We start from the raw sequence: 20,809 nt of genomic DNA, 5'->3' as shown, positions 1-20,809 counted from the left end.
GATGGGGACCGAGCTGGGAGCCTATGTCCTGCTCAGTTCCATGAGCACGGAGCTGAGAGGGAACAAGTTCCCCTGCCTGTTCTCCACCCAGCTCCATGCTTGCTAAACTGGGTGAAACAGGCTCCCCAGTCCCCACTAGCAGGGAACTTCTAGCACCGGCTCCGTACCATGGGGCCAGTGCTGGGATACCCTTATCTCCTAGTGCCAGCCCTGCAATCATGGAGCTGGTGCTGGGAGATAAGACTCTCCCAGTGATGGCGGAGCAGGGACTAGGATATAAGGATCTCCCCACTTCCAGAGGTGATGGCAGATAGGGCTTAGAACTCCCTGCCGCCCCCTGGTGGAGGGCTGACCGGGAGCGGATTTGCTCCTGGCAAGGCATCTACAGAAGCATTACTGTGCTGCTACTAATTGAAAGTAAATTTGCTATTTGCATTTGCAGGTAGCCAATTTACTTGTGATTAGCAAGATTTACTGCATAGTAAGCATTTGCACATGTAGATGCACATGCTTACTGCACAGGAAACTATGCTACTGCACAGTTAAGTGTCTTGTGTAGATACACCCAGAAAGTCCCAGTCAACTGCTTGGCAAGCGGTGGGTCAGTACAGGCCCTGCAGCAGCAATTGCTCCAGTCTCCAGGAAAACCAACAGGTGTCATGGCTCTGTGCCTGCTCCATGATCTCAGTGCCAGGGAGGAGTCAGCCCTCTGGGCATTGACTACAGAACTGGTCTGGAGCACCATGGTTTGGCTGGAGACCAGCTGTCTCCACAGGGCAGGGCAGGGCAGGGCAGGGCAGGGCAGGGCAGTTGAGATAGGAGTTGGGCACAGTGACTTGAGCCTGGTTGCTTTGCTCCATGAACCCTGGTGGCAGGGAACAGGTATGGTGGGGAAAGACATGGGGAAGCACATGCTTAGAGGAAGATCAGAAGGAACAGCTGGCTTTGGCCTCATGCCTCTGCTGTGCCCACTATGGTGGGGTCTGCCCGTCACAGATGCACTGCAGGGGATCTGGCCCTATGACAACAGCTGCCAACCTGCTGCTCCATTCCTTGTCCTGCTCCATTATTTATGGTCTGTCACCCAGCTCCAGTTCCCATTCACAAGCTGAATACACCTCTTTCAAGCTAGAATCCTGTTGTTCCCTATGGAGCCAGGCCAGGGCCAGCTAAGGGATGCCAGGCCTTGGCTTCATCTCTGTGTTGTGAGTAGCTGGTGAGAGGATGCCCAGGCTCCCTTGATACTCCAAAGGACTCCTGTGTCCTGGAACAGGGGTTTCTCCACATAGGGACTTCTGCGGGGGCCACCCTCCTGCCTGGGCACCAGCAAGAGCTCTGACAGACTCTTGTCATCCTTCATTCAAGTGAGAGCTGGGAGGGAAGAAGGGGATCAACAAGCGTGGATAGAGGTGACTCATAGATTCATAGATGTTAGGGTCAGAAGGGACCTCAGTAGGTTATTGAGTCCAACCCCCTGCCCTGGGCAGGAAAGAGCGCTAGGGTCAGATGACCCCAGCCAGGTGCTTGTCCAGTCTCCTCTTGAAGACCCACTAGGGTAGGGGAGAGCACCACCTCCCTTGGAAGCCCATTCCAGATTCTGGCAACCCTTACTGTGAAGAAGTTCTTTCTAAAGCCCAACCTAAATCTGCTCTCTGTCAATTTGTGGCCATTGTTCCTAGTTACTCCAGGGGGTGCCCTAGTAAATAGAGCATCTCCTATTCCCTGCTGCCCTCCCATGATGAATTTATAGGCAGCCACAAGATCACCTCTCAGCCTTCTCTTGCGAAGGCTGAAGACATCCAGGTCCCTCAGTCTTGCCTTGTAGGGCCTGGCCTACAGGCCTCTGACCATACGAGTGGCCTCCTCTGAACCCTCTCAAGATTCTCCTCATCCCTCTTGAAGTGCGGCATCCAAAACTGGATGCAGTACTCCAACTGCGGCCTGACCAGTGCTGTATAGAGGGGAAGCATCACTTCCCTAGACCTGTTTGTCATGCATCTGCTAATGCATGATAAAGTGCAGTTACCCTAGTTAATCATTTCATCATATTGACGACTCATGTTCGTTGTGGAGTCAACTGTGGCTCCAAGATCTGTTTCTGCTGCTGTGCTGCTGAGAAGGTCGTCCCCCAACCTGGAAGTGTGTTGGTGGTTCTTTTTGCGCAGGTGCAGCACTTTGCACTTGTCCTTGTTGAACTGCATCCTACTTCATTCTGCCCATTTTTCTAACCTGTCCAGATCAGTCTGGATCCGTTCCCTACCCTCTGGTGTGTTAACTTTTCCCCATAACTTGGTATGATCTGTGAACTTGGACAGGGTGCTCTCCATGCTCTCATCCAAGTCACTGATGAAGACATTGAATAGCACCAGTCCAAGGACCAAGCCTTGCAAAACTCCACTGCCCACCTCTTTCCAGGTTGATACCGACCCATCCTCCACCACTCTCTGGGTGTGACCCCTAAGCTAATTTGCCCCCCACCTGACCATGTAATCATGTACATCACAGCCTGTCAGATTATTTACGAGAACAGAATGAGATACCATATCGAAGAGCTTCTTAAAGTCTAGGCAGATGACATCTACCTCAACTCCTGCGTCTAAGCATTTGGTGACCTGGTCATAAAAAGAAACAAGGTTAGTCAGGCAGGATCTACCTGCAGTGAATCCATGCTGATTTCCTTTCAGCATTATTTCCCCTGTTGGGCTCCCACAAATGTGATCCTTGATGATTTTTTCCAGAGTTTTCCCAAGGATAGAGGTGAGACTAACTGGCCTATAGTTTCCTGGTTTGTCCCTCCTCCCCTTCTTGAAAATAGGGACCACATTGGCCCTTTTCCAGTCCTCTGGGACCTGATCTGAGCACCTTGAGTGCTCGAACAGCCATACCAGTGGCTCTGCTATGACACTGGCCAATTCCTTCAGCACCCTTGGATGAAGTTCATCCAGGGCTGCTGATCTGAACACATGCAGCCCCTCTAAGTGCCCCTTCACTAAGTCTGCACTAACAGTTGGTGGGCTGGTGTCCATCCTGTGTCTATCTATGATCCAACTGGGAGATTTGTCTTGGTCTGTGTCTAGGAATACAGACGCAAAGAACTCATTAAAGAGCTCGGCTTTGTCCCCTCTCTCTGCAATTGCCCTAGTTTGTCCTGTAGGGGTCCTATGCTACCCTGTGCCTTCATTTTGCTCCCTATATACCTGAAGAAGGACTTCTTGTTGTCCTTAAGTTTTGTCAACAGCCTAAGTGCTAATCCTGCTTTGTCCTTCCTGACTGATTCCCTGCAAGTGCGAGCCAGGAAGATAAAGAGCTCGGCTTTGTCCCCTCTCTCTGCAATTGCCCTAGTTTGTCCTGTAGGGGTCCTATGCTACCCTGTGCCTTCATTTTGCTCCCTATATACCTGAAGAAGGACTTCTTGTTGTCCTTAAGTTTTGTCAACAGCCTAAGTGCTAATCCTGCTTTGTCCTTCCTGACTGATTCCCTGCAAGTGCGAGCCAGGAAGATATATTCCTCCTTGGTAGCTACCCCCTGTTTCCACAGCCTGTATACCTCTTTCTTTGCCCTTGGGCTTTCCTGGACTTCCCTGTTTAGCCAAGAGGGCTTCTTGGCCCCTTTGTCCCCTTTTATGCGCAATGGGATTGTCTCCTTCTGCGCCCATAGGATCGCTCCCTTGAGGAATGACCACCCTTCCTGGACCCCCATTTCACCCATGCTCTTGAGCTTTAACACCTCACTAACTAATTTCCTGAGCACACTGAAGTTAGCCTGTCTGAAGTCTAGCACTTCAGTCCTGCTGGTTAGTTTACCCACCCTTTGCCAGACAGTGAATTCAATCAATCAATGGTCACTATCCCCTAGTTACCTTGTACCTGCAGATCCCCGACCAGGTCATCCCCTGTAGCTAATACCAAGTCCAGCAAGGCTTTTCCCCTAGTGGGATCGTATACCTCCTGTGTTAGGTGGAGATCCTGTACGCAGGTTATGAATCTACATGAGTGGTTAGATTTGGCTGACTGCTCCTCCCAGCACGTCAGGGTAGTTGAGGTCACCCATGACAACCATATCTCTCAACCGTACGGCCTCTGAGAGCTGTCTGGAGAATTGCAGGTCTAGCTCATCCTCCTGGTGTGGCGGTCTATAGTAGACCCCCACTACCAAGTCCCTTTCCCCCCACCCCCCTTGTATCCTGACCCACAATACCTCAGTTTGGCCCTCCTCTGATGCCATCTTGATTATAGAGGATGTATATTGTTCCTTAACATAGAGAGCAACACCCTTCCCCCTTTTTTTCCCCACTCTATCCTGTCTGTACAACCTGTAACCCTCAATGCCTACTGCCCGGTCATGACTAGGGTCGCACCAGGTTTCAGTTAGTCCACCCAGGTCAAAGTTGTTGCTTGCAAGCAGGAGTGCAAGTTGCTCCTGCTTGTTCCCTATGTTCCCCCAGCATCAGTGTAGAGACATTGAAGCCCCGCAATGGGTGCCATTGGTGCCCCCCTGTCCTGATGTCTACTGGGCCTCTTAGTGCTTACAAGCTGATCCAATGCATTGCTTGTGGCTCGCTGATCCTAGGTTCTCCTTATCCTCTGCTTCCCTGTCCCCCGATGAACCTAGTTTAAAGCCCCTAAAGAAGATATCAGAAGTGGAATTTGAACCCACATATCCATACAGAGACCAGAGCACCCAGGAGAAGGGAAGACAAAGCCTTGAATCGGGTACCTTAGACCACTCAGCCATTCTGACATGTGATAACACATTTTGCTCCCTGCTCTACTCCTGGCCTGGGTTAGAAGCCAGGAGTTCCAACTTTGATGCCTAACCCATTAGGTTCCCCTCCCCTCCGCTCCCTCTCCAAGCTGGGGAGGGAAACCAGGAGCCCCCTGCTGTTGCTGTAACTAGTGTTTTGTCTGTGTTGCTCCAGACCAGCCACTGAGACAGGAGTGGGGTGGGAGGGGGTGCTAACCCTAAAAACCTAGGACTCTAGACTAGCCTAGGGATTGACAAGACACCTCGTTTGCCGAGTGACAGAAAGGTTTTCGTTACTACAAGTATTCAAAGTCAAGTCAAGTGAGTCCAAACCAAATCAAAGTCTAATAATTAGCTACAAGGTGATGATTTCTCACCAAACAGGCAACGAAGAGGCAGTCTGTTTCTCTTCAACTTCTCGAGTATGCAGGGCACAGCAGCGGCTGGTGTCAGAGAGATTTCTCACTCTTGCGCCCTGTCAGAGATCTCACCGCTTTCTTATACCCTTAGTCCAGCATCTTCCAAGCATACTTGTAGGTGCGTAAATCAAGAGAAAGTCCCAAGCAGCAATTGACAGGACAATCCTGTTAATCAGACAGCTCATTATTGGTTCTCAAAAAGTTCCAGTTTGAATGAATTGCCTTTCTCAATGACATGGGGTTATCCGGTTTGGGCCATCTCAAGAAACTAATTAACAACCAGGCAAAACACAAGTGTCCTTGGAAAACAAGGTAAATCACAAAACCAGAACTAAATCAGGAGGAGGCTCCTATTACATATGGAGGATGTCTCTTCCTTCCTACGCACGAGTTAATTTCACACGAGTTAACACGTGAGAAATTAACACGAGTTAATTTCAAAAGAAATATTTACTATGCTAATTAATCAAGGACAGACATTTCACACGGTTACATACCAGACAACCAGGAGCCAGCTTGAAATCATCGTGATTATAGAAGATAAGTTGGAAGGGATACCTCATTATTTCTTCTCAGATGGCCTAGCCATGAAATGGCATCTTCTTGCTCTGTGCAGTCAGCATCAGCATTTTTTATTTTAACTTTTGTGAGTAGGCCCCAGCTTAGCATGAGTTTTGGTGTCATCAAGGGGGCATAGGCAGAGTTAAGAGGGGGGCCCTAGTGGGGTGAGGGAAGGTGACCCAGTATGTCTAGCAGGTGCTCCTCAGCTCTGACCCTTTTCTTGGGCTGCATGTGTGGCTGTCTGGGCCCAATCCTGCTCCACAGCCACCTGTGCCATCTCTGCAGACCCCCGTGCAGTGCAGTGGGGGATTGCCATAGTTCCTGCAAACTGTGCCCTTGGCCCTTGGCTGTGAGAGCTGGTGTCTGCTCCAGCCAATCCAAGGGCCAGTTACTCCAGTCCCTCTCCCCTAATCCCCCTACCTCTAATGTCCATGTCACTCAGTGCATTTCCCCAAGCCATGGGAGGGATGAGTCTGTTGTTGCCTGGAAGCCCCAGGAAACCCTGGAGTCTAAGACACAGCCTCGGTCTGTGCAGTGACCCCTGTTGGGAGACCCAGCTGGAGGGGGGAGTAGTTTGGGGAAAGGCTCTGGATTACCCCAGGGTCACTGTGTGGTTCTTAATCAGCTGCTCTGCCCACCCGAGGGAGCTGCGTATCAGTGCTGGGTGATCAGTGCCTTGTGGCTTTTCTGAAAGGCCACCCCTGGGCTGCTGCACCCCAGAGGAGCACGGTTGGGATTCCCTGGGGTGCCCTGCTCATAAGAGTTGGTGGGAAGAACCAGTCCTGTCCTCTGCTCTGCTTAGGTATTGGGTTTTGATGCTCAGGCAGACCCAGGTGCAGGGGAGGGGAGGGGAGGGGAGGGGAGGCAGGTGTGTTGGGGGCTTGGCCCTTTTGCTGCAACCAAGCCAGGGCTGAAAGGAGGCAGCTGGGCATGCTGAAGCCACTGCCCTTTTTTGTTTTGGGAATCTGCTCCTTGTTCCACCCAGGGGCTTTTGGGGGGCAAATGTGAGGGGAGGAATGGGAATAAAATATGTCCAATGGGAGGGGAAACAGAGAAGGACAAAGAAGAGGAAAAATCCCCAAGGCAGGAGTTCTGGGTTCATGAAAGAGGGTGATTGTTTTTAAGGCCTGTAGGCTCATCAATATTAAATGTACAGTGCGCCAGCCACATTGTCTGACCTCGGCAGGGAATTCTCCCGGTCACCTGAGTCCAGAGGGTGCAGGCCTTTGTCTCACACAAGCACTTTCTAGGCAGGCTGGATCTGAGGATGTGTGGAGATGCGGCCTGTCCTGCTGCCTTGGGGAGCCCATTCCACTGGTCCGGCACTCGTCCCCATCCCACAGCAGTGGCTGGCAGGCAGCAGCAGTTCTTCTCTGCCTTGAACTGCCTGCTATTGATTCTTCCTCTGTAAGATTAACCCAGCATTTAGGACCTGCTGTTCTGCTGCCTGTGATGAGTCACTCACAACTCACAATCCAGTTACCTCCGAGGAGACACATGCACAACTCTTCAACCCTTTCCCAGGCATCTCCTTCAAGGCCTAGGATCGTTCTGGGGGCACTGTGATAGGAACAGCCTCCTGGTGGCTGCGCTAATCCTGCCCCACTCCAGCTCCTTGGTGTATCCCCTCACTGATTTTCATGTCATGTCTGGATGGAAATGTTATTAGGTTGGGAGGCTGTCCCAGAATCCAGGAGTGGTCCTGGTGGGGCTGCCCTTAGCATCACTTAACTTACTCAACTGGACCTTGGTCCTATTCATCACCACACCTTCAGTTCACTAATAACAACTATTTTGCTCCCTTCTGGCCCTTCTGGCACCACTCATGCCATGCTAGCACTAGGCTAGGCTTATGGACACCAGTTTGGCCCTAATCACCATAGAGGCACTAATCATGGCTTCCAGCCTCCCCCATAGCCACCCCCATGCCTCATGGGTCTTACTCTAATTCCATTCACTTGCTCAGGCATCAGCCCCTCACTTCCAGCCCCTCCACTTGGGCATCGGCCCCTTTGTCCCTAGCCTTTGCAGGGCTGCTTCCTCGCTCCTGGGTTTAATCCTCATTTCTAAGAAAGAGCAGGGTCTAATGAATCAGGGTACCACTGGGTTTCTCCCAGACTTATTTCTCTTCCCAGCCCTCTTTACTATTCCTTACTTCTGCCCTCCCTGCTTGGATGGGGACTGGTCTATAAATGCTATTTGGCCACCTGACATAGGACCCTCCAGATCCTAGCAGAGAGAAACCATCAGAGGAGAGTTTATCCAGAAGCAGCGTGCCTTTTCTCCTTCCCTTCAATATGCCTGCTCTGATGTAATTACAGGCTAATCTGAGTAGGAAACAGGGCAAAGAGCTGAACCCAGACCGGGCCCTCTCTGGGAAGCTTCTGAGAGAACAAAGACTCCGTGGCTAGTGTGGCTTAATGCACAAGTGGACGGTGCTCAAATACAATGGTGATGAGCACAGACTCAAGCCTGATGCAGAACAGAAGTTTAAATTAGAGCAAGATGCGTGGGTCAGGATGCATCTCCACATATTCTGTGATAGCTCATGTTTCTCAAGCTGATGCTAGGGAGTGCTGTGCAGCAGGGAATGGGCTGGAGGTATCAGATGCAGAGTGCTCACAACAGTGCCCCTGTGCAGTATTAGAGGGTGCTGTGCATGAAGATGAGTGGGGCTCAGTAGAGAGCCCTCTCCCCTCACCATCAGTGCTGACCTCAATGCCAGGGCATGGTGCTGGGGGGGGCGCTGCAGGGAGCCCCACGACTAAACACCACCAAGAAACAGATTGTAATTTGTAGCCATCAGAGGCATTTATTTGGGGAGGGACTGAGATGTCGGGGGACATCCATTACATTCACCTCTCTTTCCAAAATGGGGTGGAGACGTTAGCTTCCTTCTTGTTCTGGTCATACCACACCAGCACTGTGATACTGGCAGCTCCTGCTCTGAACTCTAGCCAGCACCCATCGGCTTGGACAACAAGCTGGATATTCTCTAAGTGCCTGTACATTGTGATATCCTTCTTGAAGTCCACCACCAGCTCCAGGGCCCGGCAAATGGTGATGGCCAGGCCTTCAGTCAGCATCCCAGTCCTCTCTAGCTCATTCTTCTTTCCCAGGACATCAATTGGCCTCAGCTCATTCTTGCATTGCACAGTCTCTTCCATGCTGAGGTCAGACGGTTATTTATGATCTGTCTGGGAGTTCTCAGAGCACCTGTTTGGACCCACAAAATGAAATCAGCATGAAGAAAGAAGAGGAAGGTGTTTGTGGGGTGTGGGAAACAGGACATTGCTGTGGTCCAGAATCTCAGTTCACATCCAAAACAAAACTAAGGTTCATCCAAAACAAAACGCGGGGGCTCTGGGACCTCGGGTCAGGGAGGAGCAGGTCAGGAGTGAGGGGCACTGGGTTGGGACTGGCCAGCGATCTTTACAAATGGGTCCTGGTACAAAAAGTTGAGAAGCACTGATCTAGAGGCCCTTTGATTGCAGCACCACCCATGGGGCAGCTTCTGTGTCTCCCAGCAGTAGGTGCTGGGGAAGGGGCTTGGAGAACCCAGAGGGGGCTGATGCAGCCCCAGTGCAGTCACAGGTGCTGATTTATTTTTGCAGTGGGCCCCAGGATGGTGGGGGGAGGTAAAATGCACATGCACAGGGCCTCTTGCATCCTGCTCCCAGCAATTGCAAGAAGTCCCTAGCAGGCTGGAGCACTGCCCTTCTGCAAGGGGGAACATGCCGCTTCCCCATCCCTGCACGATGCTGCAACTCCAGGACAAATCCTGTCCTGCAGTCATGCAACCCGGGACCGAGACTTGAGGTTCCCATTGTGGGACTGTCCCACCCACTAGGGTGGGCCTCTCCAAAAACCCACCTAGTGCTCACACATGCCCAACTCTCTGCGAGTGCATCCATTGGCAGGAGCCGTTCTCCCCGATAAACTTACCTGCAGGCAGCTGGGCCCTAGCTTGCAGACCTTTTCTATTCTGTTTGTCTTTCTCCCTCTTTCTTGCCCAGTTCAGGCCTCAAATTTGCTGTCCCCAGCCCCTGGGTGAAGCTGGGAGCTGATTCGGAAAGGGCAGCAGCTTCAGCACACGTAAGGGAGCATGCCCAGCTCCCTGCCTTCAGTCTTAGCTCACTTGCTCCCAAAGGGCTCTCCCCCCTCCCACAGCAAAGAACTGAGAACCGAAACCGAACAGCCTGGAGTCCCTCCTCTTCTGTGTGTGTTTTGGAGAAGGATGTCCATCAGTTTTCAGTCTCTTGTCAGGCTGCTGCATGGATCAGAGGTCCAGGCAGCCCTACATGCAGCTCATGGGCAGAGGCAGGGGTAAGTAGCAGCCCCCCAGCCATGCTGGAGCTCCCCAACCCGCTGCCCTCCCCTCTCTGCGCTGCCCGTGCCTCCCTCCCAGTCTGTTGTGCTTTCAGCCACAGCAGAGCGCAGCTGTTGTTGGCGCCAGAGACAGGCCGGGAGTGCGGCGCTGCAGAGACCCAACAGCCATTAGAGGAAGGAGCTGGGCTCTCGGCCCCGCTTGGGAGGAAAGGGGAAGGGAGTGCAGTGAGCTAGTGCTGCATGTCGGGACTCCTGGGGTGTCTCCCCCAGGCAAATTGCAGGGCCACCAGACCTGGTAAGAACTGGGGTGTTTGCAGGGAGCCTAGGCACAGGGGTCTGCCTGCCTGCGCTCTGCTTTAGCAGGAGGGCTTGCCCTGCGGTTCTGGGTTAGGTGTCCAGCCGAACCCCAGAGAAACACCCGCGACTCCTGCACTACCCAGGTGGCAAATATAAGCTTGGAGGTGGGAGGAGAGTGTGGCAGGTTAGGTGTGGGAGCTTGGGGAGGAGCGTGTGGGTGCCCTGGTTCGTTGTCACCCTACCTGCACTCCTCACTCCCCCTCTGCTCTCCCAGCTCTCGCCAGGATGAAGGACGACGAGAGCCTGTCAGAGCCCCTGCTGGTGCCTGGGCAGGAGCGTGGTCCCTGTGGAAGCTCCTCCAAAGAGAAGCACACAGGAGTCTTCGGGAGAGTCAGGGGAGCCTGGGCATCCTGTTGTCAGGTGCCTGCAGCACCGACGTGGGTGCGAGGCCTGGCTCCTCTCACTTGGCAATGCTCTGTCAGGAAGAGCAAGCCCTCAGATGGTGTGTGGTTTCTGTTTTGCATTCTCCTGATCGTCATGTTGGCTCTGCTTGATCAGACATGGTTCTTGTCAAGCCCGTACAGGCACCAGAGCACAATGGTCATCGGGCGCTGTGGGCAGACCACGCCCTGCAGGCACCCAGAGCCGCCCCGTCCCCAGGAGCTGAGCGTCGGGAGCCTGCTGAGAGCCCGGAGCCAGGCCCAGCGCCCGGGGGCTTACCGGGACTGCCTGGACGTGGCGCTGCGCGAGTTCCGCCGGGAGCCGGCCATGGTGCAGAGCAACGCCCGGCTGATGCTGGACTGTAATGGGACAGCCCAGGCTTTCCAGTCTGGGAAGGGGCAGGCCCAGATCCAGGTGGCCTGGATCGCTGGCAAGGCAAAGTACAACATTCAAGTCAACAGCACTGAGGCCTACGTGTCCAGGCTGAAGCTCAGACAGTTCCCCCTCAATCTCACCAGCCTGCTAAGTGTGCAGCAGGACCTCACCTTCCGTAGGGCCCCGGAGCTGGTGGGACAGTGCCTGGAGCGGGCAGTGCAGGAGGTCTCACGGGAGCTGGAGTGCCTGCTGTGGGACGCTCAGCTGGTGGTGACGTGTGGGGGCGCCGAACTGACCTTCGTCTCTGGGGAGGGGCACAGAAAGATGAATGTGTATGCCGATGGCAATGGGACGGTCCAGTACTGGGAGCAGCCGGTCGGGTGGCCACTGTGGTTTGCCCAGCTGCTGAACGTGAACTGGTGCTGAGTGTCAGGCTAGGAGTGACAGAGCAGGGTGGGGAAGTGGAGTAGGGTTGGCATTTGGCGTCATGGGGCCAGATCCCCACTGTGGTGAATTTGCTGTGGCTCTATCAGAGCCACTGGGACCAAATTCCCAGGTGGTGCAGGACAGGCAGTGCCCACTGGGCTCTCCCGTCACACTGATGTAAACCAGGTACCCACACTGTTAGAGTGTGTGGGCCCAGATCAGGTCGATCCCATCATGGTGGGCACAGCAGGTGTAGAAGTACTAAGCCAGCATTTCTGGCTGCATCTTTCCTATACCAGGGTTAGGAGGCAGGTGCTGGACTCAGGGTACTCCTGGGTTATGTTCCAGGCTCTGCCATTTTGGGTAGAGGTGCACTGATACATTGTTCTGATTTCAGATCGGCATTGGTATAAAGAATATTTTCTGTATCAGTAATCAGCCCAATGCGGGTGATAATCTGTACGATCAATGCCCATGCACGCGCGCAGCCGCAGCGCAGCACGTAGGCAGTGAGGAACACGGCTAGCAGTGTGGAGAGCTGCCTGCAGGTAGTAAGTCTGGTGTGGTGGAAGGGGAGGGAAATGGCACTGGGGGGAGGTCAAGGTCCCTGCAGTGAGGGAGGGAGTGGGGCGGGGCAGGGGCAGGGGCAGAGGCAGTCTAGCCCGGGTGGGGCAGGTGTGGAACAGAACCGTGGCTTGTCAAAGGAAGTGCGGGAAGAGGGGGGTGGAGGGTGGCTGCTGTGCACTGCTAGTCCGGGAGGGCATGGGGGGAGGGGGGAATCTGCCCAGCTGGGTAGAGCCCAGCACAGCCTGGCCCCAGCCCTCCTGGTGCAGATCCAGGGACACACACTCCCCACGTGCCCTCCTGCATGAGTGGTGGGAGTAGTGGCGGGAGCCCCCTCCCCACCCCCTTTGCTTTCCAGGCATGCCCGAGCCCTGACCCCAACCCCCAACCCCACCCCGGATGGCATAGATCCAGAGGCTAGACGGCTCCCTGCCCCCAGACCAGCCACTTGCGGCTCTATCCTGTGCCCCTCCCCGCCGTGGTTGGGCAGCTCCTGCCCCAGCCTCAGCCCACCCCAACCCTTACCTCAGGGGCCTTGATATGCTTCCCTCCCAGCCCCCACACCTGCCACCCCCAGACTTAGCACCTGCACACAGCTGTATTGGAAATTGGATTGGTATCAGCCAATATGTTCCCTGAAAAATCAGTTATCAGTCTTGGCCCCAAAAATCTCTATCGGTGTACCCCTAATTGCAGGCAACTGATTTTTCGTCTGATTCCCTTTTCATTGGATTCATTTAGACCAGTGGTGCTCGACCTTCTGGGCCTGCAGGCTGGGGGAATGACACGGGGTCAATCCTTGGGCTGGATCCAGCATGGCATCCACACACACGGGTAGTTCATGGGTGCAATCCAGCACTCTGGCCTGGCCCTGTTTGTTGGGTCATGCTGTGGAATGACACCGCGTGCCAGATTTGGCTACAGGTCAACTGTGCACACCGATATGGTCTGGCAGGAAGGGCCATGTCACCTAGCCAATGGGACTCCCCGTGGGGTAAGAAATTTGTCAGTGGGGCCTTGGTGGCAGGATTAATTGCTGTGGATCTGGGAGCAATTCATGCTACCACCACTCTCGCCCCACCAACATGTCATATTGAATGTAATAGTTTGAATGTTTGTAATAGTTGCCCATTAGCCAGTTTAGAAAAAGACAAGATTTATCTTCTTATCTAGGCCATTGTTTTGGTCTACGTGCAGAAGTTCTTGACTTTGCTCAAAGTCTTAACTCTTGAATTTTATCTTTAGAGGCCTTTAACAAAGTTAACATAAAAATGACCCTTAAGCAAATATCCCAAATTCCGAGAGATCAAACCCTAGGGCCTTTTGACAAGATTGGAAATAAAAAATCAATTCAGTGATATGGAAATTCCCTAAAGTAATTAGAATAGTCAAGAAAGAAACTGATTACCAAGCAAAAGAATCTGTTGAGTAAGATCCGAGCCCAAATTTGGGAGTAGTGACAGGTTTGGGTAGGAGGGGCCCAAGACGGCAACTCACTCAATAAAAACTGTAACCTACTGTCCCAATTTGGAGGTAACCTCACTTGCAGAGCATCAAAGGAAGAATCGCAAGTGTAGGCTGGATCAGATTGATCACCTGAACCACCCTCTCCATGAACACGAATCTCTTAGTTCACGCTGAAGCTGCGGAGCGCCCGAAAGGGACTGAAGGAAGGGGACTTGTTCCTTTCACTGCTGAGGCGAGTCCATTGAACCGTACTACTGAGGCCAACCCATTAAATTGTACTACTGAGGAATGAAAGCATATCGAGGTGTTTGGTTTCTCGGAATTCTAGGATTGTAAATATATTATGAAAAATAATAGTATTGATTCAAATGTAACTTTTAGTTGTAATTGTAGTTGTTTTTGTAATACTAATTCTTATAGCATGGTTTGGGAAGGAAGTGCATTTGGAGCATTATTTCTGATATATGTAGTTATTGTGTTCTTAATGTTTGTGGTGTTTCTTAAAGCTAAGCAGTGTTATATGTGTAGCAAAGAATTTTAAAATAAAATTGTGTTGTATGAATTAAGAGTGTAATCATTGTGAAATCGTGCAAGTAGCTAAAAATTTCCCCAGCCAGTGCATCAAACGAATCAGTAAATTGTGTGGGATTTTCTCTATTCCATAACCCACTAGAGACACAACAGATTTTCAAACCCATGGAGAGCCCTATGTGCTCAATGACATGGCCTTGCTGGCTATATGCCATAGTCTTGCTAGCTGGATTTGGCCAATAGGCTGGATGTTGATCAGCACTGATTTAGACTGAAAGCTCTTTGCGCCAGGAGTTGTTTCTCCCTGTTCAGCGCCTCGCAGCATGGGGCCCTGACCTTCGTGGAGATAATTATGGATTCCTATCGTACCATTTATAATGTTATAATCACTATTACTAACAGCAGCAAGGGCCTGTGACAAGGCTTTTTTCCCCCTCCAAATTCTGAGCATTTGTGTTTTCTGCTCTTTGTTTATCATTCTAGTGGAATGTCAATAATTAAATTAATTAAAAGATGACAGAGCTTCCATAGTGCTACTGATCAGACTGCATGGGCTGTTCCACTGCATGACTTTGTGCACATCTCTTCCCCTGGTCAATGCCACAGTTTCCCTCCACACCCTTGGGAGTGCTGACCACCGAATGCAGGGTTAGGAGTATGTGGTCATGGCTGGGAGAAGAGATCAAGTGTTACTGATTCATAGATTCATAGATTGTAAGGCCAGAAGATCACCAGGTCCAGCCCCCTGCACCAAGCAGGAAAGATAACTGGGGGTCAGGCGACCCCAGCAAAGTGACTGTCTAGTCTCCTCTTGAAGAATCCAGGGTAGGTGATTGCACCACCCCTGGAAGGAGCTTATTTCACAGTCTGGACACCCTGATCATGAAGAAGTTTTTCCTAAGGTTGAGCCTGAATCAGTCTTCCAGGAGTTTGTGGTCATTACTCCTGGTTTTCCCCTCGGGTACTCTGGTGAACAGTTGCTCACTGAGCCCTTGATGTCCTCCCCTAGTGTAGCAGTAAGCTGTTACCAGGTCCCCCCTTCAGCCTTCTTTTCCTCAGGCTGAAGAGCCCCAGATCCCTCAGCCTTTCCTTGTATGGCTTTCCATGCAAGTCTCTGATCATACAGGTGGCTCTTCTTTGTACTCTCTCAATCGTGTCCAAGTCCTTGTTAACGTGCGGTGTCCAGAACTGGACGCAGTACTCCAGCTGCAGTCTCACCAGTACTGAGTAGAGCGGAAGAATCACCTCCTTGGTTTTGCTGGAGATGCATCGATTGATGCATGCCAGAGTATTATTTGCCCTACTGGCTACAGCACCGCATTGCTAGCTCATATTCATACTGTGTCCTATTATTACCCCCAGGTCCCTTTCATTTGCGGTGCTAGTCAGTTTGGTGCCGCCAAGCCTGTAGGTGTGTTGGGGGTTGCTCATCCTGAGATGAAGCCCTTGACATTTCTCGACGTTGAACTTCATCAGATTCCCATCCGCCCAACTTGCTAGCTTGTCTAGGTCTGCCTGTACCTGCAACCTATCTGGAGGCGTGACCACGCTCCCCCATAACTTGGTGCGTCCACAAACTTGGCCAGCAAGCTCTTCACTCCCACATCCAAATTGTTAATAAAGATGTTGAAAAGTTCTGGACTGAGCATGGACCCCTGCAGGACACGGCTGCACACTTCTCACCAGGATGACACAGATCCGTTCACTACAACTCTCTGTGTCCTATCCGTCAGCCAGGTTCTCACCCCCCTGACTATCTTGGAGTTAAGCCCACAATCTCCCAATTTTCTTGTGAGGACATCGTGGGATACTAGATCAAAGACCTTTTGGAATTCAAGGTATACAATGTCAACCTGCTTTCGCGTGTCCAGGTGGCGAGTTACCTGGTCAGAGAAGGAGATGAGGTCGGTAAGTCAAGACCTGCCCGTGATGAAGCCATGCTGGCTGTCATTCAGAATCTTACCTTCTGCAAGGTTATCACAGCTAGACTCCTTGATGAACTTTTCTAGGATTTTCCCTGGACTGATTGGCCTATAGTTACCCAGGTCATCCCTCCTGCCCTTCTTGTGTATCAGCACAACATTGGCCCTCTTCTAGTCCACAGGGACTTCTCCAGAGCACCGTGAGTTGTGGATGAGTTTCGCCAGGGGGTCCACAATGACTTTGGCCAGCTCCTTCAGTACTCTTAGATGAAGATCATATGGTCCTGCTGACTTTTATACGTTTAATTTTTTTAATTGATCATACACCAATTCTATGGCAATAGTAGGAAGGCGATTATCCCTACCCTGCTCATCCTCTACTCTACCTGGTGTGGTTTTCCCCTTGGACTGGTGAGACCAAGACAAAGTAGTCATTCAGGAGTTCAGCTTTCTCCTAGCTACTGGTAACCAGCTCTCCTGAGTTGTTGAGCAATGGCCCTGCACTCCCATTTCTTTTCCTCCTGTTCCCTGTGTACCTAAAGAAGGACTTCTTGTTCGTGATTCCCATTGCTAATCTAAGTTCAGTCGCTGCTTTAGCCTGTCTTATCTGTTTCCTACAAATGCAGGTCATCGTGGAATAGTCCTCCTTGGGGCCTGCCCTAAGCTTCCATTGTTTTTAAGCCTCTTTCTTCTTTCTTTAGAGGACTGTGATTTCCCTGTTTAGCTAAGAGGGCTTCCCAGCCCTTCTGTTATCTTTTCTCCACATATGAATGGACTTCCTTTGTGCTTCAAGGATTGTGTCCTTAAGGAGCAACCACTCTTCGTGCACACCTTTCACCTGGTCCCACACCACCAGCCCTACTAGTGACCTAAGCTTGCTGAAATTTGCATTTTGGATGCTGGAAGCACAAAGGCTGGGGGGGAGGGAGGGGACCTGGGAAGAGCTGGGTGGGTAGGGGGACTGGGTTTGGGGAGAGGTTTGAGGTTTCAGGTGCAGGGTTGGGGGCTGAGGTGACCAGAGAAAGAAGTAAGGCTAGGATTGCGGTTAGAGTCATGTGAGACAATTTCAGGGCTCTGGCGATGGGGTCAGGGGTCTGGATAAAGTTCAGATATCACAGTTGGAGTTGGGTCTATGAGGATGGCATCAAGTAGAGGCGTTCCAGTTTGAATGGTGATGCCCGTGTCAGGCAGGGCCTGCATTAGGCTAGCTGGGGAGAAGCTGTGGTAATAGGGTGAGGGTGTCAGCGGTAGAGTCCTGAGGCCGGGTTGGCACTGGATACTTGGTGCTGGAACATCTTCATCAGCACCAGGGTGACAGGGTGAGTGCAGGGCTACAGCAGGACAAGGGTGCCATCCAGGGCTTGGCCAAAGGACTAGGCCAGCTTTCTGCAGAGGTCCTCCTTGTCACTGCATATTTGGTATCTGGACAGAGAGGATTCAAGCACAAGCCTGCCCTCCTCAGTGCCCCACAGGAGGCCATGCAGATGCCAGCTTGGAGAGCCTTGGGCACATCAGTACCATTCACTGAGGCACCTGACTTTGGCCTGGCACACACCCCTCCTCCAGCCTCATGGCTCCATAGCCCAAACTGGGATCTTATGCCCTTCCCTTCCCTTCCCTTTGTCCGAAGGCAGGGACAGGGGGCTGGCAGTACAGCAGAGTCTGAGCTAGACCCACAGGCAGATGCCATGCAGGGAGTCAGGGAGAGAGAGAGCACCCACCCTGCTCTCTGATGTACTCAGGTTTCAGGTGCGGGGTGCTCACCACAGTGCCCCTGTGCAGTACTAGAGGGTGCTGTGCATGCAGATGATGAGTGGGGCTCAGCAGAGAGTGCTCTTCCCACACTATCTGTGCTGACTGCAATGCTAGGACATGGTGCTAGGGGGTTCTGTGCTGCAGGGAGCCCCACAACTCAACACCATTAAGAAACAGATTGAAATTTGTAAGCACCAGAGGCATTTATTTGGGGAGGGATTGAGAAGGGGGGGACATCCATCACATTCACCTCTCTGCTCAGAATGTTTTGAGGACTTTGACCTCCTTCTTGTACTGGTCATACCACACCAGCACTGTGAATTTGGCAGCTCCTGCTTTGAACTCTAGCCAGCAACCATCGGCCTGGACAACAAGCTGGATATTCCCTGAGTACCAGTTCGTTTTCCTGTCCTGTCTCAAGTCCACCACCAGCTCCAGGGCCCGGGAAATGCTGGTGGCCAGGCCTTCTGTCATCATCCCATTCCTCTCTAGCTCATTCTTCTTTCTCAAGATATCAGTTGGCATCAGCTCATTGTTGCAGCACACGATGTCCTCCATGTTAAGGCCAGAGGTTCATTTATGATCTGTCTGGAAATTCTTAGAGCACCTGTTTGGACCCACAAAATTAAATCAGCATGATCCAGGTTTTGGCAAAGGGCGGGCACGAGCAGCAATCCCTTCTCCTAGCCTCCTCCCTTGCCCACTGGTGAAGCTTGAAAGTGAAGCTTCCCTGCCCCAGGACAGCAAGGAGAGCAGCAGCTGCAGGGCAGGAAGTGGGAGAAATGAAGTATGGAGGAGGAGGGATGGGGGATTCTCACCTATTTTCAAGACTTTAAAAAGTCCCCAGAGGCTCCTGCAGCATGGTCCTATCCAAAAGATGGGGTGCAGCCCTGCCACTGCACCTGCTCTGCACCCGGCCCTGTTAGTAGGTACTCTGCTTGCATTCAGGGATAACTGCAATAAAGCTACCCCACTAGGCAGAAGACACTGCCCCTCTCTAGAGGACCTGCTTGACTGCTGCCATAGGTGGAGAGAAAAAAAAATATTTGTGGGGGCTGAGCATGCGTGCACATCTGAGCACACCCCCCCCCCCAAACAAATGGGGCTCAGGACCAAGCTGCTAGCGACTTGTCTGGGGGGGCGCCCAGTGTGGGGAGGGGGTGGCAGTTCCCACCATTGCATGCACCCTGGGATAGCATGGGGGCTTGTGCCCCCAGATCTGTGGGGGGAGGCAGGGGTGTGGGCTGTGACCGAGGCTGCACTGGACTCTTCCCAGCGGGACAGGTTTGTCTGGGCTGTGCTCAGGGCGGGTGATGGTGGTGCTGGGAGTGGGACTGGGGGTGGGGGTACAGCAAATTTTGGAGTGGCTGCAGCCCCCACAGCTCCCCACCCCATGCCACTGCTGCCTGTGCCACGTGCAGCCTGGCCCAGTCCCCATCCACTCTGGGAAGAGCTCGGTGCAGCCCTGGCCACAGCCCGCAGCAGCAGCCTGCCCTGCCCAGGCGCAGATCCAGGGGCACATGCCCCCCGTGCCCTCCTGGGGTGCGTGTAGCAGCAGGAACCACACCACCTGGACAAGCTGCTTGCGGCTCTGCCCCGGGCCCCACCCTGCCCCGGCTGTGCAGCGCCTGCCCCAGCCCCACTCCCACTCTTCCCCCACCCCTGCTGCAGCTGCGAAAAGCCTGTGGCTGGGCTGCCTTGTGGTGCTACAGATGCCCAGCATTGGGGGGGGGGGTTAGCCCCATCACCCCATCGCCCCCCCATCTACCACCTATGACTGCCACTGTGCTGGAGGGAGGCACTGTGGGCTGGGGCAGCTCTGCTGCCTACAGCAGTGTTTCTTAACCTGTGGGTCACAACCCAAAAGTGGGTTGTAAGAATATATGAAAGAGTTGTGAACAAACTTTAAAACTGGATTCCCCTTTAAAGGAGAAACGTGGGAAACAGTGGCTTTTCCCTTGCAGGCTGGAAAAGCTCCTGCTTGTGGGGGGCTGCTTGCCCCCCACATTTCCCACAGCACCCCCCTTCTCACAGACATCCACCCCCTGTCCCATACACCGGGGGGCAGGGAAGCTGGGGCTGAGGGCGGGGGGAGTATCAGGTCAGGAGTGAGGGGCACTGGGTCAGGACTGGCTATCCATGTTTACAAATGGGTCCTGGTACAAAGAAGTCGAGAAGCAGTGATCTAGAGACCCTTTGATTCCAGCACCACCTGGGGGGCAGCTTCTGGAGGACAGAGTCAATGCCCCCCTACCCAGCAGGAGGTGCTGCTGAAGGGGCTGGGGGATGCAAGAGGGGACTGACACAGTCCCAGTGCAGTCACAGGTGCCGACTTATTTTTGCGGGGGGTCTGGGGGGGGTTAGATGCACATGCACGGGACTTTTATTTTTGTGGGGGCCAGGTGGGTGAGGGCTAAGATGATGTGCCCTTCCCCCTACCCCCTCCCCTCCAGCAGCATGGCTGTGGCAGAGCCCAGCAGAGCCCATGGGGGTGGAGGTGAGGGTGGATGCAGGCTAACCACTGCGGGCTTGGGGCTCTCTGCTCTGCTGCTCTCCCCCTGGGAGACCCATGCTAGCCATGCGGAGGTGCCCCTGCTTGCCCAGCAGCAGTGCGGGGCACAACTTTAGTACGGCCCCCACTGCTGCTGGGCAAGCAGGTGGCACCTTGCCATGGTGGCCCCTAGGAGAAAGGGCAGCAGTGTAGGGAGCTCCCAGTGTAGCAAAACCCGCAGTTTGGGTTTTGTTTTTTTTTAAATGCATTCCCTCCCTTTCCCCAACCATTTCTGACTGTCTCTCCCTCTCTATTCCCTATAGATAAGTATAAGTGAGCTAAGACATAGGATAAGCTTCAGCATTTTATTTTGGCAGCAAGTTGTATTTGTTTTGTTTTTTCTCCTTCTTTATATTGTATAGTTATTATGTTTATATTGATTTTTACTGTTCTATATTACTGTTTTACTGGTACTATATGGTTTAGGC

At 52.7% G+C, this 20,809-nt stretch overlaps 1 protein-coding gene across 2 annotated transcripts in view; it reads left to right on the top strand.

The window, feature by feature from the left end:
• The first annotated feature begins 9,796 nt into the window (after positions 1-9,796).
• The window catches only part of LOC102378646, a 15,936-nt gene continuing 4,923 nt past the window's right edge, over positions 9,797-20,809 (top strand). The window contains exons 1-2 of one of the 2 annotated variants that reach the window (XM_025217018.1): positions 9,797-10,049; positions 10,634-11,674. In XM_025217018.1, coding sequence (XP_025072803.1) covers positions 9,829-10,049; positions 10,634-11,591 — 1,179 coding nt within the window. In that variant the 5' untranslated portion in view covers positions 9,797-9,828 and the 3' untranslated portion in view covers positions 11,592-11,674. Of the gene's footprint in view, positions 10,050-10,623; positions 11,675-20,809 lie in introns of both variants that reach the window. The other variant, XM_025217019.1, reaches the window with a different exon arrangement.

This window comes from Alligator sinensis, unplaced genomic scaffold (genome assembly GCF_000455745.1).
Source record: "Alligator sinensis unplaced genomic scaffold, ASM45574v1 scaffold1208_1, whole genome shotgun sequence".
Classification (NCBI taxonomy): Eukaryota; Metazoa; Chordata; order Crocodylia; family Alligatoridae; genus Alligator; species Alligator sinensis.
The sequence above is the reverse complement of the archived record's forward strand: the minus strand, read 5'-3'. Positions and strand labels throughout refer to the sequence as shown.